Raw genomic sequence first — 17,904 nt, forward strand, 5'->3', positions numbered from 1 at the left:
CCAGTAAGAGAAGAAGAAATCAGTCCCCGGTGCAGCAAAGTGTCCTTATCGGCTTGTTTTCCTTGGGATTTTTCTGCCAATAAACATTATTTTTTACATTGAAGTGAGGGTTTTAATAAAGAGTTTGGTGCTCCGTGTGAAAGTGACTTCAGTTTATCTGAGGTGAGTGCCAGTTATTCCTGTTAGCTATGAAAGCTAGCTATTGTGCTAGGAGCTAACCTGCTAACAGTCAAAGATAGAAACTAAAAGAAATCTGATTATTTAGTCTAAAAAAAAAAAAAAAGCTCTGTTCTGTGTCTCTATTAATTCCATTTCTTTCCATTAGTCGTGAGAATTAGCATTCTCACAGGTAAGTTATATCTGCTGTAGCTGCTTTGGTTTCATTTATTATCAAAGATCCTGAAATAAAACGCTTCCTGTTCTGTTTGCTGCATCTGAATCAGTCTGATCTGATAAACCCTGATCTATTTGAAAATCTGTTTGCTGGATAATTACCTGTAAAATATTATATTATCCCCCCTTCCACATCCATGCGCTGATATAGTAATGCTTTAAGTAAATGTTACTGATCTGAACGTAGTTGCGATTTTAATTTTAATTGGAAAAACGTCAAGTTTTTGATTCAAAATGTTATTGATTTTTCACATATCGATGATGGTGTTTTCTAATTGAATACTAGAGAGGCTAAACTAATGTCAATTTCATTCAATTCTTGGTCAAATATACATCCTCAAATTTCATAATCATTAAACTGCATTAAATATACGCTTAAAATAGGACTGAAACAATTAATCGGATTACTTGATTATTGAAATAATCTGCAACTAATTTAGTAATCGATTAATAGTTAACTGGAGTATAGAGACTTAAACATGCCTTTAGCTGACAGAGCAACCCACTTAGAGCAGTAATTGTGAACAAATATATATTTTTCATCCAAGATTTAAAATATGTTTTCATCTGTCTTTATGCTCTATCCAGATTTCCTCAAGTGGAAAAAGTTCTAGTTTCACCTGGCTTAAATAAATCTAAAAATAAAAAAACCTTAAAGAACCTTTGGCTTTCAGATTATTAATAGATCAATCAAGAAAATAATCAACAGATTGATCGATTTGTAAAATAATGGTTAGTTGCAGTCCGAGCTGAAATGCACCCGATTTCATGAGTATGTTGCACATTAATCTGCTGTTGATCTTGTCTCGGACATGATCTCCCCTCTGCTCTGGAGCAGCAGGACGCTGCCGGTCAGTCTCTGCTGAAAAACGTATGATAGAACAAGTTAAAGCCTAAACGTGAATTATCCATTTAGAATGAAGTAAGAAGCTTTACCAAAATAGTATGAAAATTGTTGGACGGTTAAATATAAACAATAAAGCAAGTTTAGAATTAAATTTGTAAGGTGACACAGGGATGGAGTGGACATCATGCTCTCCAGGACTCTGCACTGGAAAAACTATCTACCCTCAATTTGAGTAGGTAAATGAGACAGTTTGCCATTGGAATTTGTGTTTTTACTCTTAAAATAAGATAATTAGATAATATGCACTTAAAATAAGACAATGCAATTGTGTTGTCTTATTTTAAGTGTAAATTGTCTTGTTCCATTGGCAAAATGTCTCTTTTACCTCCTTAATCCAAAAACAAATGCACTTATTTTAAGAAAAAATGACTCTTGAAATAATCTGTCTGAATGCTGACAAACCCTCAGAGAGATTGTTGCTTATGCACCACACCGTTATGTGTATTTTTATTCATCTACAACAGATTGAAATTCTTTTTTTTATGTTATAACATGTACAGAAATAAGTTTTTCTATTTAGGGTATTGATATGATAGTTTAAATTAATGCAACATTTCATTTTATTTTCGTGGATTCTATTTTTGTAAAAATATAAATGATTAGTTTGTATTTTTGATCCTCGGATTAACTTGATCTCTGAAAGTGCTGTTGTTTAACAAACATTGGTTTAAAACGTTCTTTGACTATTTATGGTTACAGTAGCTCTTTGTGTTAATAAATGCTCCGTAGGTTTAACTCCACTCAAAGGTTTGGTTCCAGCATCAGATGATGGCTTCCACCTGACTGTAATGCTTTTCTTATGGTAGTAACATATTGTTCTTTCTGTGGTTGGAAAGAAAAACTGGACTCTGTTTGGGATGCACTGATGTGGATATGAAAAGAACCAACCCGGAATGCAGCTTTTCCCACTTTGCAATGGTCCGCTTCCTTCTCCCAGTGAATAAAAACCTTCAGGCCATCTCCATCCAGGAGGACTTCCTGTCTTATTCTTTTGGAAACATACCCAACAGTCTTTGTGGGGGACTGGTCAGTCCAGCAGACCGCCCTCTTCCTTCTCAGCCAGATCTCAGGGATGAGTCGTCTTCTCTGTCCTGGTGAGAAATGAATGAACATCCCTGGAAAGAAGGGGTCAATCAGTGCCTGCAGTGTGGAGCTCTGTTACTGGAGGTAAGAGTCAGTTTGGGAGGTCAGGCTGAAGGAAAGCAGTAAATAAACATCAGATGAGCAGCTGATTGTGTAAAATGTTGGAATCCACTCTAATTTTTCAGGTCTTTTATGTTATTTTGAATCAAAAAGAAAGCTATGTGATATGGAGCTCTAATCTGATACTGATGACCTCTCATGATTCATCCTATACTGGTGAAACTATGCATCCCCTCGCCTTCCTCTTTCTCGTCCCACAGTGGATCAGTAATGTTGTATCAGGTGAGGCACAGTGGGAGTCGGGATGATGGCGAGGAGCTACTGGAGGGATTGGAGGGAATTTATAATGGCCTGGATTATTTAAACACGGCCATGAGGAGTTCAGAGCTTATCTTCTCCCCTTTAGCTTCAGGCTGACTTTCTGCTTTCAGGCTTCAGCTTGTCCTTCTAACAATGTCCACCAGAGGGAGCAGCTCCTATCAGCATAAACAGAAGTGTCCTGACCCAAACTGTTCAGTCATTTAGGAACATCTTGAACATTTCTAAATGATTCCTTCCCATCTTGATGTTTTTCATGCTTGGATGATCCTTCCTCACCAAACATCTGGATAGCCGATCCACGATAGTCCATCCCAGGAGCCTCTGAGCCCAGAGAAGCTTACTCCTCCCTTAAGGAGAACATCAGGCTTCTTCTCAGTCCAGTAAAGACTAGAAATGTAACTCCGGATTGTAGAGCTGGACAAAGGGTCTCCAAAGTGATCTCTGCTCCACGAGGTTCTACTAGCTGTCTGGCTGAAGCTGCTTCATGAAGCTTCCTTAAAGTCTTCATGAACTTCTGCTCTGCAGAGGAAGAATTGTGCAGAGAGCTTCTGATCTCTGTTTGTGTTCAGATGAAATGTTTTAGTTTCACTCTGCTGGTGAATCTTAGTTTGAAATGTTTGTTCAATGAAGGTCTGCAGAGCTTGAGGTCTTCAGATGTTCTGACACCTCTTTCTTCCAGCTGGTGGTTTTGTCTTCATTCAGTCACAGTTTGATATTTTCTCACATGTGTTTGCAGGAAACGCTCCAAGCGTTTCTCCACAGCCTCCCAGCATGTCCAACAACTACCCGTACCGGCAGCCGCCGCCTGATTCTGACCTGCGACCTGAACCCCGGCGCTATGGTCCTGGAGCTGACAGAGACTTTTACCGTCAGCCTCAGGAGTCGTTTTCCTCCTCCTACCTGCCCTCCTCCTCTTCCTCCTCATTCTCCAGGAGCTCAGCAGCGCTCCCCTCGGCTCATGGCTCCCAGGAGTCCGTTTTGAGCCTCCTGAACAGCTGCGGCTTGGAGCCTGAAGATCTGTCTATGCTGGCGAAGCTTCCTGAAGACGTCCTTACAGTTGAGACTCTTCCTCAAATCCTGCAGCAGATCAAGGGGAGAAAGGGCCCGGTCCAACCGTTTCCACTAAGAAGTCCTCCTGAAGAGATTAACTCTTTCCAGCAGTCCACATCAAAGATGGGAACCATTAGACCTTCCAGAGCTCCTTCTCCCCCACCACCCTCTTCATTTATGCCCTCAAGCTCCGGCCATTGGCCCTCTGGCAACCCCGTCTCCAGAGAGCGGGAGCAGCTCAGCAGGCAGCCCATCCAGTATCCTCTTCCAATGTTCTCTACGACGACTGCGCCCCCTGATCCAGCACTGGACCACTGGACGGGTCATACGACCGCCAGCTCTTTCAGGTCCCCACCATCATCATCCTCTTTACCATTCAGACACACCACTGACCAAGACCACAGGCCACGCCCCCCTCGTTATGGTAAGGAAGGTTCTTTCAGCACGGCGGGATCAGTGGGTAGAACACGTCCTTCTCGTTTCTCTACCGGACCAGCTGATTACAGATCAGCTCCTCCTCCTCTTGACGATCGACGCCAAGACTTCAAGTCAGCACACAGCAGCCGGGCCGCCGCCCCCGACCCCATGCCCTCCAAGAAACAAGCTCTGGACTTCCACGGAACATCACCGACGGAGTTCCCGTACTCATGCTCTCTGTGTGACATCACAGTCCTGTCAGAGAAGGTAAGTTCATCCGTCGTCCTCCAATAGGTGGGTCTGCAGGTGAGTGGGTGGGGCCACTGAAGGGAAATAGGAGGTGAGGGGGAGTGGGAGCATGGCAGTGGCAACAGTCCCACTTCCTGTCTGTGTTTCAGGCTTGGATCCAGCATGTTAACACCACGGGTCATGCAGACGGACAGCTCAACTTGCTGCAGCAGTAAGTAACATATGGAGACCCACGGACGCCTGGATGTTCTGGTTCCTAAACTCTTGTCTCCTTTGCAGGTTTCCAAAGTGGGACTGTCGCCTGGACCAAGTCGCAAGGTCAGTGACCTTCACCACCTTAATCAGGATTGTTCTGTGTCAGACTTTCCCGTGCGTCTCTACAGCCTTCAGCTGATTATTAGTGTAGGGATTCTGGGCCTGGAAGCAGAACTTTGAAACCAACAGAACTAGTCAGTTCAGATAGAAGATTTATCTGTAAGACATGTTCAGTCTTTGTAATCAGTGGCAGGATCAGACTCTTTAATCAGAAATAATGTTTAGAACCAGGATCTTCGTGTCCGGTCAGCGGGAACCTTGCTCAAGTCATCAGACCAGTTGGGTCCCCATAAACTTAGACTCAACTTTATTTATCCGACTCATCAAACTGTCAACACCAAACCAAAACTTTCTCCAACACTGTTTACATTTGATCACTGATGCACTTTAAGGAATGGAAATGTCCGTCCAACAGTCCAAAAACACTACTGTTAAGTTAATTGGCTTCTCTAAATTCTCCTTAGGTGTGAGTGTGTGCGTGAATGGTTGTCTGTCCTGTTTGTCTCTGTGTTGCCCTGCGATGGACTGGACCTGTCCAGGGTGTACCCAGCCTCTCGCCTGTAGACAGCTGGAGATAGGCACCAGCACCCCTCGCGATCCCACTTGAGATAAGAGTGATGGAAAATGGATGGATGAATGAAGAGTATATATAGAACAAAAAGTATAGAAAGAAAAATAGTTATGTTCTGGAATATGTTTCCCTTAGATATAAAAATATCAGCACCTGCTCATCAGCTTAAAACCTTTTTTGTTGTTAAAGGGATGATAGCAGATCAAACCAGCAGAAAGATGCACCGAGGCGTAGCCCACCCACTCCCAAACCCAGTCAGAACCGAGGTATGGTCTCCATAGTGTGACTATATAGTTCTGGTCCATAATGAGGGTCTAAATGTTTGCTTTTGTTCAGCAGATCCCCAGAAGCAGCAGAAGGTAAGAACTGAATTATGTTTTCTAGATCAGTGTGGGTTAATAGACTGGAATATGGTTTGGTTACAGAAATGAATGGAAGTCAATGGAAGTTCTTGTAAAGATAGTTAAACACTGAGACGTGTTTGTGTGAATTCAGGCGTCGGATAAAGGGAAGGTGGTGTGTGCCAAGTTTGCCCCTCAGGCTGTAGATGAGGCTCATCTGAGGAAACTAATCGAGCCGTTTGGAAAAGTTGAGAAGATCCTCATGTTTCCGTCTTTGGTGAGTCGTCCTGCTTCATGTCCCACCCACTCCACTCTGCCACAGTGGGTGGGTGTGTAACATGGAAGTGTAAAGTAACAAAGTACAAATACTTTGTTAACTTCATTAACTACAACTTTTGGCTATATACTTTACTGGAGTTATTATTTTTAGATAACTTTTTAATTTTACTGCTCACATTTTTTTGCAATCATCTCTTAAATTTTAACAAATGGCTTGTTTCTTTAAGATAATGTTTGTGATGTCCTGTTGGTATATAAAAAAAAAATATATTATTATTTTTAGTTTCATCCAGACAATTTCTTTGTGGTTGGATTCAGTGCTGCACCAACTTGTTTTTTCCACAAATAGCAAAATAAATTGTTTTTCAAGATGATGCAAAGTGAAATTTGACACTGCTGCTATTAATTATGAAACTAAGAAACTGAAGTATAAGGAAGTTATAATCCACAATTGTAGAAAAAAACTTAATTCATTAAAGCATCTCCCCTTACTTCTACTTTTATACGTTAAGTAGTTTAAGAAACTGTCCTTTTACACTTTTACTTGAGTAAAAAGCCAAACTTGATACTCGAACTTCTATATGTGTTTTTAACGAGTAGGATTTATACTTCTACTTTAGTAATAAACCTTAATATATATTTGACACCTCTGGTGTAACTTCCACCCTGCCCACCGCAGGCGTTTGTGGAGATGGGCTCTTGTGATCAGGCAAAGGACCTGGTGAAGCACTACGGCAGCTCTGAGAAGGCCGCTGGGAAGGAGAAGATCGAGTTCAGCATCTCCAGCACATTTAGCTTCCTGCAGGTAGGACACCAGAGAACAGGTCAGCTGTGGCTCCTGACCTGAAAAATGCCAGATTCTGGCTCTGAGCAGCTGACATGGGTTACCTTGACCTGAATCCCATTTCGCTGTGTGACCCGTCTCTGTGTCTGTTCCCTCAGAGCTCCCAGGTGGTGAGCTTCACTCCGGCGCCGACCGGCAAGGACGGACGCTCTGATCTTATCTGCATCGCCAAACGCTTCGGAGAGCCGCTCTACACACTGTTTCTGCCATCCAAGGTGAGCGTACCGGCTCAAATCGTATATTTTAGGCTACTGGTTGCTTTCCCTCCTGGTAGGCTTTGGATGCATTCTTAAGGCCATTTATTTTCCTTTGTCCATTTCCATTTAGAACAAAATAAAGCAACATAACCTCTATCTAAGCACAGTAGAGACCAGTTTGCTTCTTCTCATTTAGCAACACCTGAACAGAATGACACTTGACCTTAAATAACCCCGTCCGCTCCTACAGTGAGCCTGAAACGAAAGGTTTGTTCCCAGAACCTGAGATCATTTGTAGTGGTTCTGATCCATGGTTCTCCAGTTTTAAAGAACTTTTTTCTGTATGAATGATTCATGGCAGCTGTACAGACTTTAAAACGGATGATTCCGACCGTGTTTATGGAACAGATCCTGGTTCTGCAGTGATTCTGATGGGTCTCTGCTGTGTTCTGATCCAGGCCTTCGTGGAGATGAAAGTTTCTGCTGAGGCTCAGAAGCTGGTCAACTATTATACCTCCAATACTCTTCGGATCAACGATGACATCATCCATGTAGCCTTCTCATTAGAGTACAGGACTCTTATGTGAGTTGGGAGCTGGTCAAGATCCCGTTCAGATGCATTTATGTCTTATTCGTGTTATTAACGCTCTTCTGTGATGGTCTACAGGCGGGTTCCATCAGCCCAGAAGTATGAGGAGGAACCAGTCAAGTCTAAGGAGTCCAACAGGGAGCAGAGGACTAGGTCCAGAGACAGGACCAGGTCCAGAGACAGGACCAGGTCCAGAGACAGGACCAGGTCCAGAGACAGGACCAGGTCACGGTCCAGAGGACGGAGAAGGAAAAGAAGCAGTTCTAGAGATGGAAAGAGAAGAGAGACTAGAACCAGGTCCAGAGATAAATCCAGCCTGAAAAGGAGGTCCAAATCCAGAGAGCGGTCCAGCAGTGGGCCTCCTGGGAAGAGCAAGTCTGAAGAACCCAAGAACTCTGGTGAGGAACCAGAACCACACTGATTCGTTTAAACTACAAAATATCAGACTCAGTAAAGATGTACTTTAGATCATAATGGGTCAGCGGCCCACGCTACATCATGGTTACCATAGCAACCTGTAACCAGACAGGGCAAGGTCCAGGTCTCTCACATCCGGGAGGGAACAGAACGGTTTTGGTTGACGTTCAAGGAGGTTCTGCAGGTGTCTTTCCTCTATGTGAGGCTCAGTGTCTCCCTCTCTGCTCAGAGCCCAGATCTGCAGAAGAACCTCAGAAGAAAGAAGGTGTCTCCACCAACACAGAAGCTGCTAAGGAGAAGGAGAAACCGACGGCTGACGTAGAACGGTGAGTTCAGGCTTAAAACCTAAACTGTGATAGAACAGCAAACATCTGCTGACCGAAGACGTCCCTGCCTTCAGCTACACCACAGACGAGAGCGACATCGAGGGCATGGAGGTGATCGCAGAGGATGGAGAAGATGTGAGGGACGAGGACGACCTGGAGAGTCAGGATGAGGACCACCAAGAGAAACCCAAGTGTCCTGAAGCAGGTAGAGGCAAAACAAAGACGTCAGAACTTGAAGAAAATCCTTTAGATTGCATAAAAACTGATTTCTGGTGAAACTTGTTTTCAAGGTGGACCAAAGCTGGAGGTCATGGAGGCTGAAGCAGAGAAGCCGGAGCTCCAGGTGGAGGAGCCTGCTGACACAGAGGAGGATATGGTAAGGAACCTGGATCAGAAGGTTGCTCTCTTTGCTCCCAGCGGGCTGGTTTATGCAGATCCATAACCTGATCCAGGTCGATCTGAACACTTGTTCTGATCATGTTAATGAATTCGGTCAAACAGATCTCACCAAGCAGAGGACGGGAAGCAGAACAAAACTGGAAAGGACATTAGTTTCTTTCTCTCATCCTGTAGATGTAGCAGCAGGTCCATTGTGGACGCTCAGAACCAACTCGGTCCAAGATTGAGGCTTTGATGTTTTTTGGTCTTTGGACCCATTATCTGAAACTCACTGTCTTCCTGAACAGGAAGCAGAATTCCCGGTGGACCTGGAGAACTGCATCACTCTGGATGAGTTGAAGAGCGACGATGAAGGTAAACAGGATCAAGCCCAGTTGAGTTTGAGTTAAACCAGTAAACCCATGGTGGTTCTGTTTGGTTTTGAATTTTCTCTTGCTCTTTCCCAGATATTCTTCCTGGTGGAGACCCTAAGGTTCGTCTCCACGACTCCTCCAGAACCTTTGAAGCGTATGTATCCTCCCAGATTTAATAACAGGACCTTTCTGTCTGCAGGAGGCCTTGGAGTCCAGCAGGGTTCTGTTCTTTAGCGCCATGCCTCTGCAGTACACAGACATGGAGTTCATCACCCTAATGAGAGGCTTTGGGACGGTGGTCTGCTACCTTCTGATCCAGAACAGACAACAGGTCAGAACAGATGTGCTACGGTTTGTGTTTGCCCTGCTGTTTCTCGTTCTTTTAGTTGACCCAGTTTTTTTCACCTCTGAAGATCAGAGTCAGAACCATGTGGTTTAAGGTCTGATCCTGCTATTGTTTTATATTGAAGGATCTTATTTATGGAGATGATTGACCCTCATCATTCTGAGATATGTCAAAAACTTGGGAAGAGTTTTAAATATGAAGCCCTTTATGTTCTGATTGGCTGCAGTCCCTCCTGGACCCGCCTCTCACTCGGGCCCAGATCTACACTCTGAGTTGCGCCAGTTTCTCTCATCAATTTGTCACCTATTTGTGTTTTTTAGGGTTTCATCGAGATGTCGACCTCTTCTGAAGCTCTCAAAGCCGCTGAAGAGCTGCAGTCCAAACCTGCCTACCTCAACGGAACCAGACTGATCGGCACCTTGTCTGAGAAGTTCTCTACTCTCACCAACGGGTCAGAAACCGTCTCCTTAAGGGTCCCCAGGTCCTCAATCTGCTGTTACTGAGCCTTCATCCTTTTACAGGTGGCCCGTTCCCGAGGAGGAGAGCGAAGAAAGGAGGTGCGCCAGTGAACACAGCAAAGATAACTCGGAAACGGATGAGAAGACAAGGTCCAAAATAACCCCACTGGAGAAAACCTCTGAAATAGATCAGGAGATAGAGAGGTCTGGTAATGTTCCACAGATGGAAACTCCTGAGATAATCACAAAAACCAAAAAGAAAACAGAAACACCAGATCAGATGACTTCAGATGGAAAGACTCAAGAGCAGGAACCACCCAGAAGTATTGCTGAACCAGAGATGGAGACATCAGAGAAGTCAAAATCCCCAAAAGCTACAGAAACATCTGAAAAATCTCCAGAGAAAATATTACCTGCTACGTCCTCTGTGAGAAAAACAAGATCCACAAATAGTCTGCAGAAGGAAACGGTTGAAATAAATCCAGAGGCTTCTGAGGAATCACCAGAAAAACAGGCTTCTGAAAACAGTTCTGAGGAGGATTCCACACAAGGACAGAACAGAACCAGGAGCTCCACCTACAGAGACATTCCAGACACTAATGCGGAGAAAAGAAAAGGGCCCCTTGACGACAACGTAGTGCCTCCAAAAATTCGCAGGACTGAGGAAGCTGCAGAAGAGACTGAGAGGACAACTGAACCAAAGGCCACAGAGGAGAGAACTCTAGAAACAAAGACAGAAGAGAATAAAACCAACTATCCAGAAGATCCACAGTCCTCTGAACAGGTAGGATCCTGGGTACCAGCAGTGAACTATGGGCTCCTGGTTTAGGCTCACTTTACCAAGATTTTTCTTCTAGTTCTAGGCAGTTAGGAGATTTTGTCTAAACACCTTAGGGAGATTTATTACAGCCGCCCAACAGCTTAATGAGTTACACCATTCATTGTTCAAAGAAGCCAACTGAAAATTTTAAGCAAATTAAAGCGATAAAAAATTTTGAAAAGACCCACCCTCTCCACTTAAAAAAAAAAAAAAACATGCACAAACATGCACATGCCCATTTCTCCTCGTGCACGCTCTGTTTAAAAGTTACTATTTCCATTTCTCACACAAGCTTACTTTCCAAAAGATTTGCAATTTTTCCACAATGTCAGACTCACCGCTGGTAAGTGAAAATGGGGACAAGCACATCGGACTTCCTTACTTAAACATCACAACAATGATTGACAATTAGGACGGCTTATTTTGATGATCCGCTTGGAAAAAGTTTGGTGGTGCAGTTGTTGCTTCGACCAGTCAATTCAAAGGGTTCTGCTGAACATCCCTCCTTTCCCTGAACAGATTTAATGGCAGTAGTTCCAGAGTGATGTGTGGAAATAGACCTCGTGCTACACAATCTCAGTCTGGTTTGCCCTCTTCATAATGGAAATGATTCCTGTTCAAAGTAAATTAGACGTTTGCAGTTTGTGCTTTCATAGCAATTATGGTCATACCTCTGAATTAGGAAATCGGCTCCTTGATCAAATTTAAGTTTTCGAGGGAATCAAGTAATCTTTCAATTAGCTTTTCCTAAATAATAAAATAAAATAGTTGCACTGAAGAGTATTTGGAACTTGAACACAAGAATGGAGAGACAGATTAATGAAGCCCTCTAGCAGTGAAGTCTGCTGTCCTTCCACAATTACGCACTTCTTTGTGTAGCTTTTTATGGATGTGATTTATTGTCCACCTGACAAATCATTGTGCCCCACAAGTTAGGAATTAATATGCCAATCCACCGCATTTTTTGTGAGTGAGAATCCCTTTGTGCTCCTCAGTGCACAGGCCAAAGTACATTTCATGACCTGAACAGGAATGTTTACACTTTACACCAGACTGACGGACGTTTTCCAGGCGTCTTATGGTGATGAAAGTTCAAACTCAAACAAGATATGGACCTGATGCTCATTTTAAATTCAACAGCCTGTTCATTCATTTCATTTTATACTTTTTAGCTTGTGAATTGAAAGTTGGCATGGCTCACTGCAAAAATGATCTAGAAATAAGTAAAAATGTCTTAAATTAAGTGTATTCACCCTTGATTTGAATAGGTAAATCTGATAATTTGCCAATGGAATTAGTATTTTTACCCTTAAAATAAGATAATTAGATAATATGCACTTAGAATAAGACAATGCAATTGTGTTTTCATATTTTAAATCTAAATTGTCTTGTTCCATTGGCAAAATATCTCTTTAATCTCCTCAATTTAAGAAGAAATGCACTTATTTTAAGAAAAAATGACTTATCTAGATTTTGATTTTCTCCAGTGCGCTACTAATTATCACAGGTCACAACTTTGTGGGGATTGCCACACTTTAATCTAGCAAACTTTTAGCACTTTAGACATGAGTCCTGAAACCAGACCTGTTGAATCTGTCCAGAGCTCACAGATTCTGTTTTAAGTCTTCTAAAGGAGAAACCATCTTTAACCAATCCGGTTAAACAGAGGCCAGAATGGCCTCTAACCAGTTGCGGGATGACAGTAGGGGTTATTAAACCAGGAGGTGACAATTTGAGATTGTAGCTGACCATGGAAAGCATGTTCTGTTTAATATATGCCAGAACATGAGAACTCATGGGGCTGTTTGTTTTCAGGAGTCTGGGTTGAAAGAAGATGCAGCACCAGCAGAGAAACCTGCTAAACCTGTTGGTAAGAATTACAGAAAAAAAAAAAAAAAACCCAAGCACATGTTCTTTGAATTTTAATCGGTTACCACAGCTGAACAATTTTCTATATGAAGTCTAAATGATTTAAGCCTCTCATCAGAGGCCAGCTCAGCCATGGTATGTTCACTGACCCTCTGGTATTTTCTCCTTCAGGAGCAGAGTTTGTCCGACCAGTTGTTGGTTATTTCTGTAATCTGTGTCAGATGATCTTCGGTGATGAAGATGAAGCCAAACTCCAGCACTGCAGCACACCGGCCCATTACAAGAAGTACCAGGTCACTATGGAAACCAGTAGTCCAGCTAGATGTTGGTGGTTTGGTTGGCAACTTTTTAACTTGCTGTTTTTGTTTCAGGAGAAAACGGGTAAAGATCCATGGATGAGCTGAGTGGAGTCAACAGTTATGGATCAGAAACAAGGGGGATTTTTTTGTGTGTGTGTGTTTGTCAGCTGAAAATATTTATTCAGCAGAACCAGTTTGTTTTAACTACAAGTTTCAAATAAACCAACTTTGAATCTGAGTAAGTTTCAGAATATTTTGTAAAAAAGTCCAACACTAAAATGTTCTGAACACAAGATCTGCATCCTTACACACTGTACCAGCTGGGAACACTGGAACGGTTCTGATTGGTCAGTGGTGTCACCATAAACTAAACTACACAAAGTATAAAAATGAAACCATAAAACTGTGCTTCAGGAGTCTTCATGCCATTGTCGTCTTCATCTTCTGTGCTTTGGCTTGTTGCTTCTCCAGATGTTTCTGGTTCAAACACAAACATTGGATCAGTAATGTCAGGTCACATGTTTACAGTACAGAAACCTTCCTAAAATGATGTGCAGGATTTTAAGCTTTATAATTTATTCCCACAAACTGCTAAAAGAGAAGTGGCTTTTCCCCATTTAAAACTTTAAACCTGAATTTGAATTATTTTTCTGGATCGGAGAGATTTCTAAATAAACTCTTAATAAGTCAGTGGGATTATAACTTGTTTGTTCAAATTTTTTCAACAACTGTTCAAGCCCAACTCTGCCTCAAAGCTAAATAATAAGAAAACTAAAAATGTTTGAGTAGATAGCATGGACAGTAAATCTGTCAGCCAGGTGTTAAAGATTTAAGCAACTTATATGGCCTTAAAGAGCTGAAATTGGCATTGTAGGGGTATATATTCTTTTTCCAACTGAACAAAATGGTGCACAAGTTCAAATGTTTGGGTAATCTCCCCCAAAAAGAAAGGGGTGTGAATAAGCCCCAATTTTTTTCCCTTCTAAAAATAAACCCGAAGTTTAAGACTATTTCAGAATGATTTAAGTAAAATGCTCTTAATAAACAGAAGGTTACTGGCACAACTAGAATATAAAAATAAAAAGGGTAGTTGGGTTCACAATTTCAAGAAACAAATACTGATATTCGGCACTCTGAGGTTTTTGCAAGTTATAAAATATATTTAGAAATTACAGGTGTTATATTTTCCAAAAGTGGGCATTTTTCAGATACAGTCTGTTTATTATAAAGCCAATATTATTTTTGCAATTAAAGATCAGGAAACAAATTTAATACAGTGAAGTATTTGTTTGAAATGGTTCCATTTCCCTTATTGGATTTTTGAAATAAATGTATTACATATAACCGTTTAGCATTCTAGGGCTCCTGGCAACCCAAGTTACCACAACATTCATTTTTGCCTCAGTTAAGTCGTAGGGAAGCGGCGTTCCAACGGTTGCAGTTCTGAATTCTCCCAAGTGGTGTCCGACTTTAAACGAGAGAATAGAGTGAATGTGATTGGTCGTTTATCAAGAGGGCGGGATTGTTGTGGTGGAAGGTTCGCAAGCAGGTTGGATTGTGGCCGGTGTCTCGGAAGCATCTTGCTAACCAGTTAGCAACTTTTTGCTAGTAGGTTCCCAAAGGAAAATTACATTGGCACCAAGTAGCACTAAATTGGTTACTTAGAAACGACTCTGTCAAGGAACGCTATGGACAGAGAAAACATTCAAGAGGAGGAGAGTTTTGTCGTTGGATAAGTCTCCTCTGTCATACGTTTTTTATTTAGAGGAGGAAAGTGGGGACGAAGATGTTTCGAAGAAGACGCAAGGGCGACAGAAGCTCCGTTTGGTGTAGAAGGCTTACAGCTGTACATGTTTAAGCCCTTGCCTCGCAGCGCTGCCAGTTCTGTTAGCTCTACGCCTGCTGAAGACACAGACGTCCATACCCGTGAACAATGGGACGTAAAATGAATAGTAGAGTAACTTGTTCTTACTTCGTATTTTAATGGTAGCATATATTAGCTGCGACATATGAATCAAGATGCTATGACCGAAAAATTTGATTGACAGATGACCGTTGACAATATCATCTGATAAAGAGTACGTTTATATATATGTTTAAGCCAGAATCATTTGACATTTAAATATGATTCCCTACGACTTTAAACTCTTTTATTCTTGGTTGTCATTTTTAACCATGATAACCTGGCTCATTTAAATACACAATCACATTCAAACCGGTGCTTTGCATGGCCATTTATAGTTGGATGTGTGCCAAGGTGAGGTGGATGAAGCTGTTACTATGAAACCTGCATGCAGGTCTGAAATCTTTCTGGCATAAACTATTTTGTATGGATCTCCTTTGATCAATGAGACCCCAGCTCTCTATGAGGAAACCTGTTTAAGGAAGCTGGTCTCACCTGCAGCTTGTCATAGTGCGCCTGGCTGCTACAGTGGACCTTCTTGGCCTTGTCCTCGTTGGAGTAGAACAGGAAGCAGATGCGACAGTAGTAACCCATCTTCACATGCTCCACCCCTAAACAACCAATCAGAGGTCAGCGTTTGTTCGGCAACCATGGCAGCAGCTGGGCCAGGTTTCCTTACCTATTGGGGTGTCAGGGTCATATGGTGGGAGGGTTGCCACGCTGGACCCAGCCACACTGGGCGCTTCGTCGGCAGGGGGAAGAGCCTCTGTCTGCCCATTCTGATTGGTCGATGTGTCCATCTCCTCATCCTTCTCCTGAAAAACAAGAGATCAACCTCAGGCTCAGACTGCAGTCCTTTAAAGCAGAGAACAGCTTAAATCAGGACATAAATAATCTAGTTGGATACAACAGAGTTTCAGAAACGCGGGTCCAGTTTAAAACCCTCATCTAAGAATGTAGAAATACCAAAAAGAAGAAGGGAAGTACTTTACATCAAACTTCTGAATGGGTTCTGGAGATCGACAGATAAATATGTAGTAATGTTTTATTCTTTAGAATTTTATCTTCTAAAAGCAGAGCAAAGGAAAAGGTCTGGAGACGTTAAGGTTGTTTGTACCCAGATCCATTCAGAAGACTGTTCCCAGATCAGTTATTCTTAATGTCAGACTCACCTCTTTACTGAGGCTCATCTCCTCAGAATCTTCTGGAAGCTTCTCAGCTGGTTGCTTCTTCATCTTCTCATCTTCAGTGATGTCACAGCTGTCTTTTGCTGTTGCCTCGTCTTCCTTTTGTTCCACCTCCCCCTCATCTTCCTCCTCCTCGGCTTTCACCTCATCTTCTTCAGACTCTGCCTCCGGTTTCTGTTTCTTTGCAGGCGGTTCTTCAGCTGTCTTGCTGGGTCTCTCTGGAGATCTGCTTGCCTCCCTCTTAATGGTGATGGGATATCGATGGCTGGAAAAAGAGGCAAGCATGACCAAAGGTCACTGATATGATGACCCATTTTTAGTCACCCAGCTCTGCGACTCACCCATGTTTGAGTTGTTTGTACTTCCGGCTCACATAGATGGTCAGACGTTTCCCTTGAAACTTCAGCTGCTTCCCCTTACAGGCTTCAGCCATCTTCTCTGCAGATTCAGCCTTTTCCATCTCAATGAAACACTGCAGATACAGAAACCAGGTTGGTTAAGAGTTGCTGGAGTTCCAGATCAACCAACCTGAGCCCAGCACCCATACCTCTCTCCTGAGCCGATGCAAGAAGTACTTCTGGATTTTCCCATATGGCTCTGCCAGCTTCAGGATGTCCTGGTCTGAGTAGTTAACGTTGGGAATCTGACCGATATAGATGACCCGGCTGGAGCCACACTGAACACACAAGCAGAGGAACACCACCATCAGTTCCTCAACCACACGGAGCAGCTCAATGCAAGTATATAAGTCAGACTAACCCCAGCTGGCCCACTTCATTACAAAACATTTAGAAAAGGTTGAGATTTTTATTCCAATTTTATACCACTTTTTGCCCTTTGATGTATAACCATAGCAACAAAAGCATTATTAACTGGCAGGAGCAGCTGAACGACATGTTTTAAGTTTAAAGAGTCTGAGCAAGAAGCCCAGACAATTTGAAGAGGAGACGATGCGAGTGGAGACCAGTGGACTGAGGGGAAGTTTTCAGATTAAAGCTTGTGAAGAAGAGACGGCCGTTTTATCTATGCTAGAATATCCTCACTACATATTGAACTGGTAGCTAAATGGAAGAGATTCTCCCTGTTTTTCTTCTAAACATCCACTGTTTCATAAGAAAATCAAATGTGTTTTCTGCAAATTAAAAGCTCTTCTCCACTACCAACAACTTGGTAGTGAAGACTATACTCTAGACCAAAGGTCTTCAACATGAGTGTCCCACAAATAGCCCCTTAGGCCAGACTTGAAAATCATAAGATTAACTGTTTTACCACAAATCAGGCACCTGCAATTTTGCTCATATTAAAATAAAATATTTTTGTTTACTTTACACATGAACCAAAGGTTTGCATATGTCATTCTAGATAAACATCTCGTTATACATTTTTAGACAGATACTAGCAACAAAAGCTGGTAGCGTTAAGGAACCTGAGGGATTGAACATTTAGTTCTTCTCGTGGTGCTAGAAACCACAGAAGGAATGGACGACCTACCTGGATGGTGGGGTAGCTCAGGGAATGGGTGACCCTCACTGCCCGGCCGCACACCATCGGCGTCACATTACCGTTATAAAACTTGGCCATGGCAATGGCTTCATCCTCTTTCTCAAACTGGATGTATGCCTGAGGAGAAAGAAGAGTTAGTGCAGCAGGGGTCAGAGAGGGAACTGGGTGAGTTTCCACTTGTTTCTGATACAAGATTCCAGAAGATCTAATAGATTAAGCCTCCATGGAAAAATGAAGAAGTTTAAACAGTTTTTTCCTGAATTCAGAGACTGGTTCTAATTTGGTCCCAAGTTGACAAGTTTTTGTTCTTTGCTCAATACAGAGGAACTGAGCCTGGACGTTTAGAACATAACCTGAGCATCTATAGTCAAGGTGAGTTTATAGGAACCACAATGGCTGATGGGTGCT

General features: G+C 42.5%; 2 protein-coding genes across 5 annotated transcripts in view; one reads left to right on the forward strand and one right to left on the reverse strand.

The window, feature by feature from the left end:
* Nucleotides 1-13,135, forward strand: LOC107082708 (matrin-3-like). 3 transcript variants are annotated; one of them, XM_015371505.1, is made up of 23 exons: nucleotides 1-162; nucleotides 3,501-4,498; nucleotides 4,630-4,691; nucleotides 4,760-4,798; nucleotides 5,556-5,632; nucleotides 5,703-5,725; nucleotides 5,862-5,984; nucleotides 6,666-6,791; nucleotides 6,929-7,045; nucleotides 7,486-7,610; nucleotides 7,695-7,769; nucleotides 7,806-8,014; nucleotides 8,263-8,359; nucleotides 8,434-8,564; nucleotides 8,650-8,735; nucleotides 9,046-9,112; nucleotides 9,205-9,230; nucleotides 9,311-9,442; nucleotides 9,778-9,908; nucleotides 9,979-10,699; nucleotides 12,551-12,605; nucleotides 12,776-12,897; nucleotides 12,976-13,135. In XM_015371505.1, exons 2-23 carry the CDS (start codon nucleotides 3,536-3,538, stop codon nucleotides 13,006-13,008), a joined length of 3,540 nt encoding a protein of 1,179 aa, XP_015226991.1. In that variant the 5' UTR covers nucleotides 1-162; nucleotides 3,501-3,535; the 3' UTR covers nucleotides 13,009-13,135. The 3 variants fall into 3 exon arrangements, with proteins under 3 accessions (XP_015226991.1, XP_015226989.1, XP_015226990.1); XM_015371503.1 differs by having other exon boundaries at nucleotides 7,695-8,014; XM_015371504.1 differs by having other exon boundaries at nucleotides 5,706-5,725; nucleotides 7,695-8,014.
* The window catches only part of LOC107082710 (matrin-3-like), a 15,214-nt gene continuing 10,362 nt past the window's right edge, over nucleotides 13,053-17,904 (reverse strand). For both annotated transcript variants that reach the window (XM_015371506.1, XM_015371507.1), the window contains exons 16-22: nucleotides 17,485-17,613; nucleotides 16,541-16,669; nucleotides 16,335-16,465; nucleotides 15,979-16,258; nucleotides 15,486-15,621; nucleotides 15,302-15,417; nucleotides 13,053-13,380 (exon numbers count right to left, since the gene is read on the reverse strand). In XM_015371506.1, the coding sequence (XP_015226992.1) occupies nucleotides 13,324-13,380; nucleotides 15,302-15,417; nucleotides 15,486-15,621; nucleotides 15,979-16,258; nucleotides 16,335-16,465; nucleotides 16,541-16,669; nucleotides 17,485-17,613 (978 nt within the window). In that variant the 3' untranslated portion in view covers nucleotides 13,053-13,323. The remainder of the gene's footprint in view (nucleotides 13,381-15,301; nucleotides 15,418-15,485; nucleotides 15,622-15,978; nucleotides 16,259-16,334; nucleotides 16,466-16,540; nucleotides 16,670-17,484; nucleotides 17,614-17,904) is intronic.

The sequence above is a fragment of the Cyprinodon variegatus genome, unplaced genomic scaffold (assembly GCF_000732505.1).
Source record: "Cyprinodon variegatus isolate N-32 unplaced genomic scaffold, C_variegatus-1.0 Scaffold59, whole genome shotgun sequence".
In the NCBI taxonomy this organism is placed as follows: Eukaryota; Metazoa; Chordata; class Actinopteri; order Cyprinodontiformes; family Cyprinodontidae; genus Cyprinodon; species Cyprinodon variegatus.

What these genes read in the sequence shown, in the direction of transcription:
- LOC107082708 (XM_015371503.1), top strand. Translation starts at nt 3,536, where the DNA reads ATGTCCAACAACTACCCGTACCGGCAGCCGCCGCCTGATTCTGACCTG. An exon ending in CACTGTTTCTGCCATCCAAG is followed by an intron (nt 7,046 to 7,485) that starts GTGAGCGTACCG and finishes GTTCTGATCCAG; the next exon opens with GCCTTCGTGGAGATGAAAGT. An exon ending in TTCTCTACTCTCACCAACGG is followed by an intron (nt 9,909 to 9,978) that starts GTCAGAAACCGT and finishes ATCCTTTTACAG; the next exon opens with GTGGCCCGTTCCCGAGGAGG.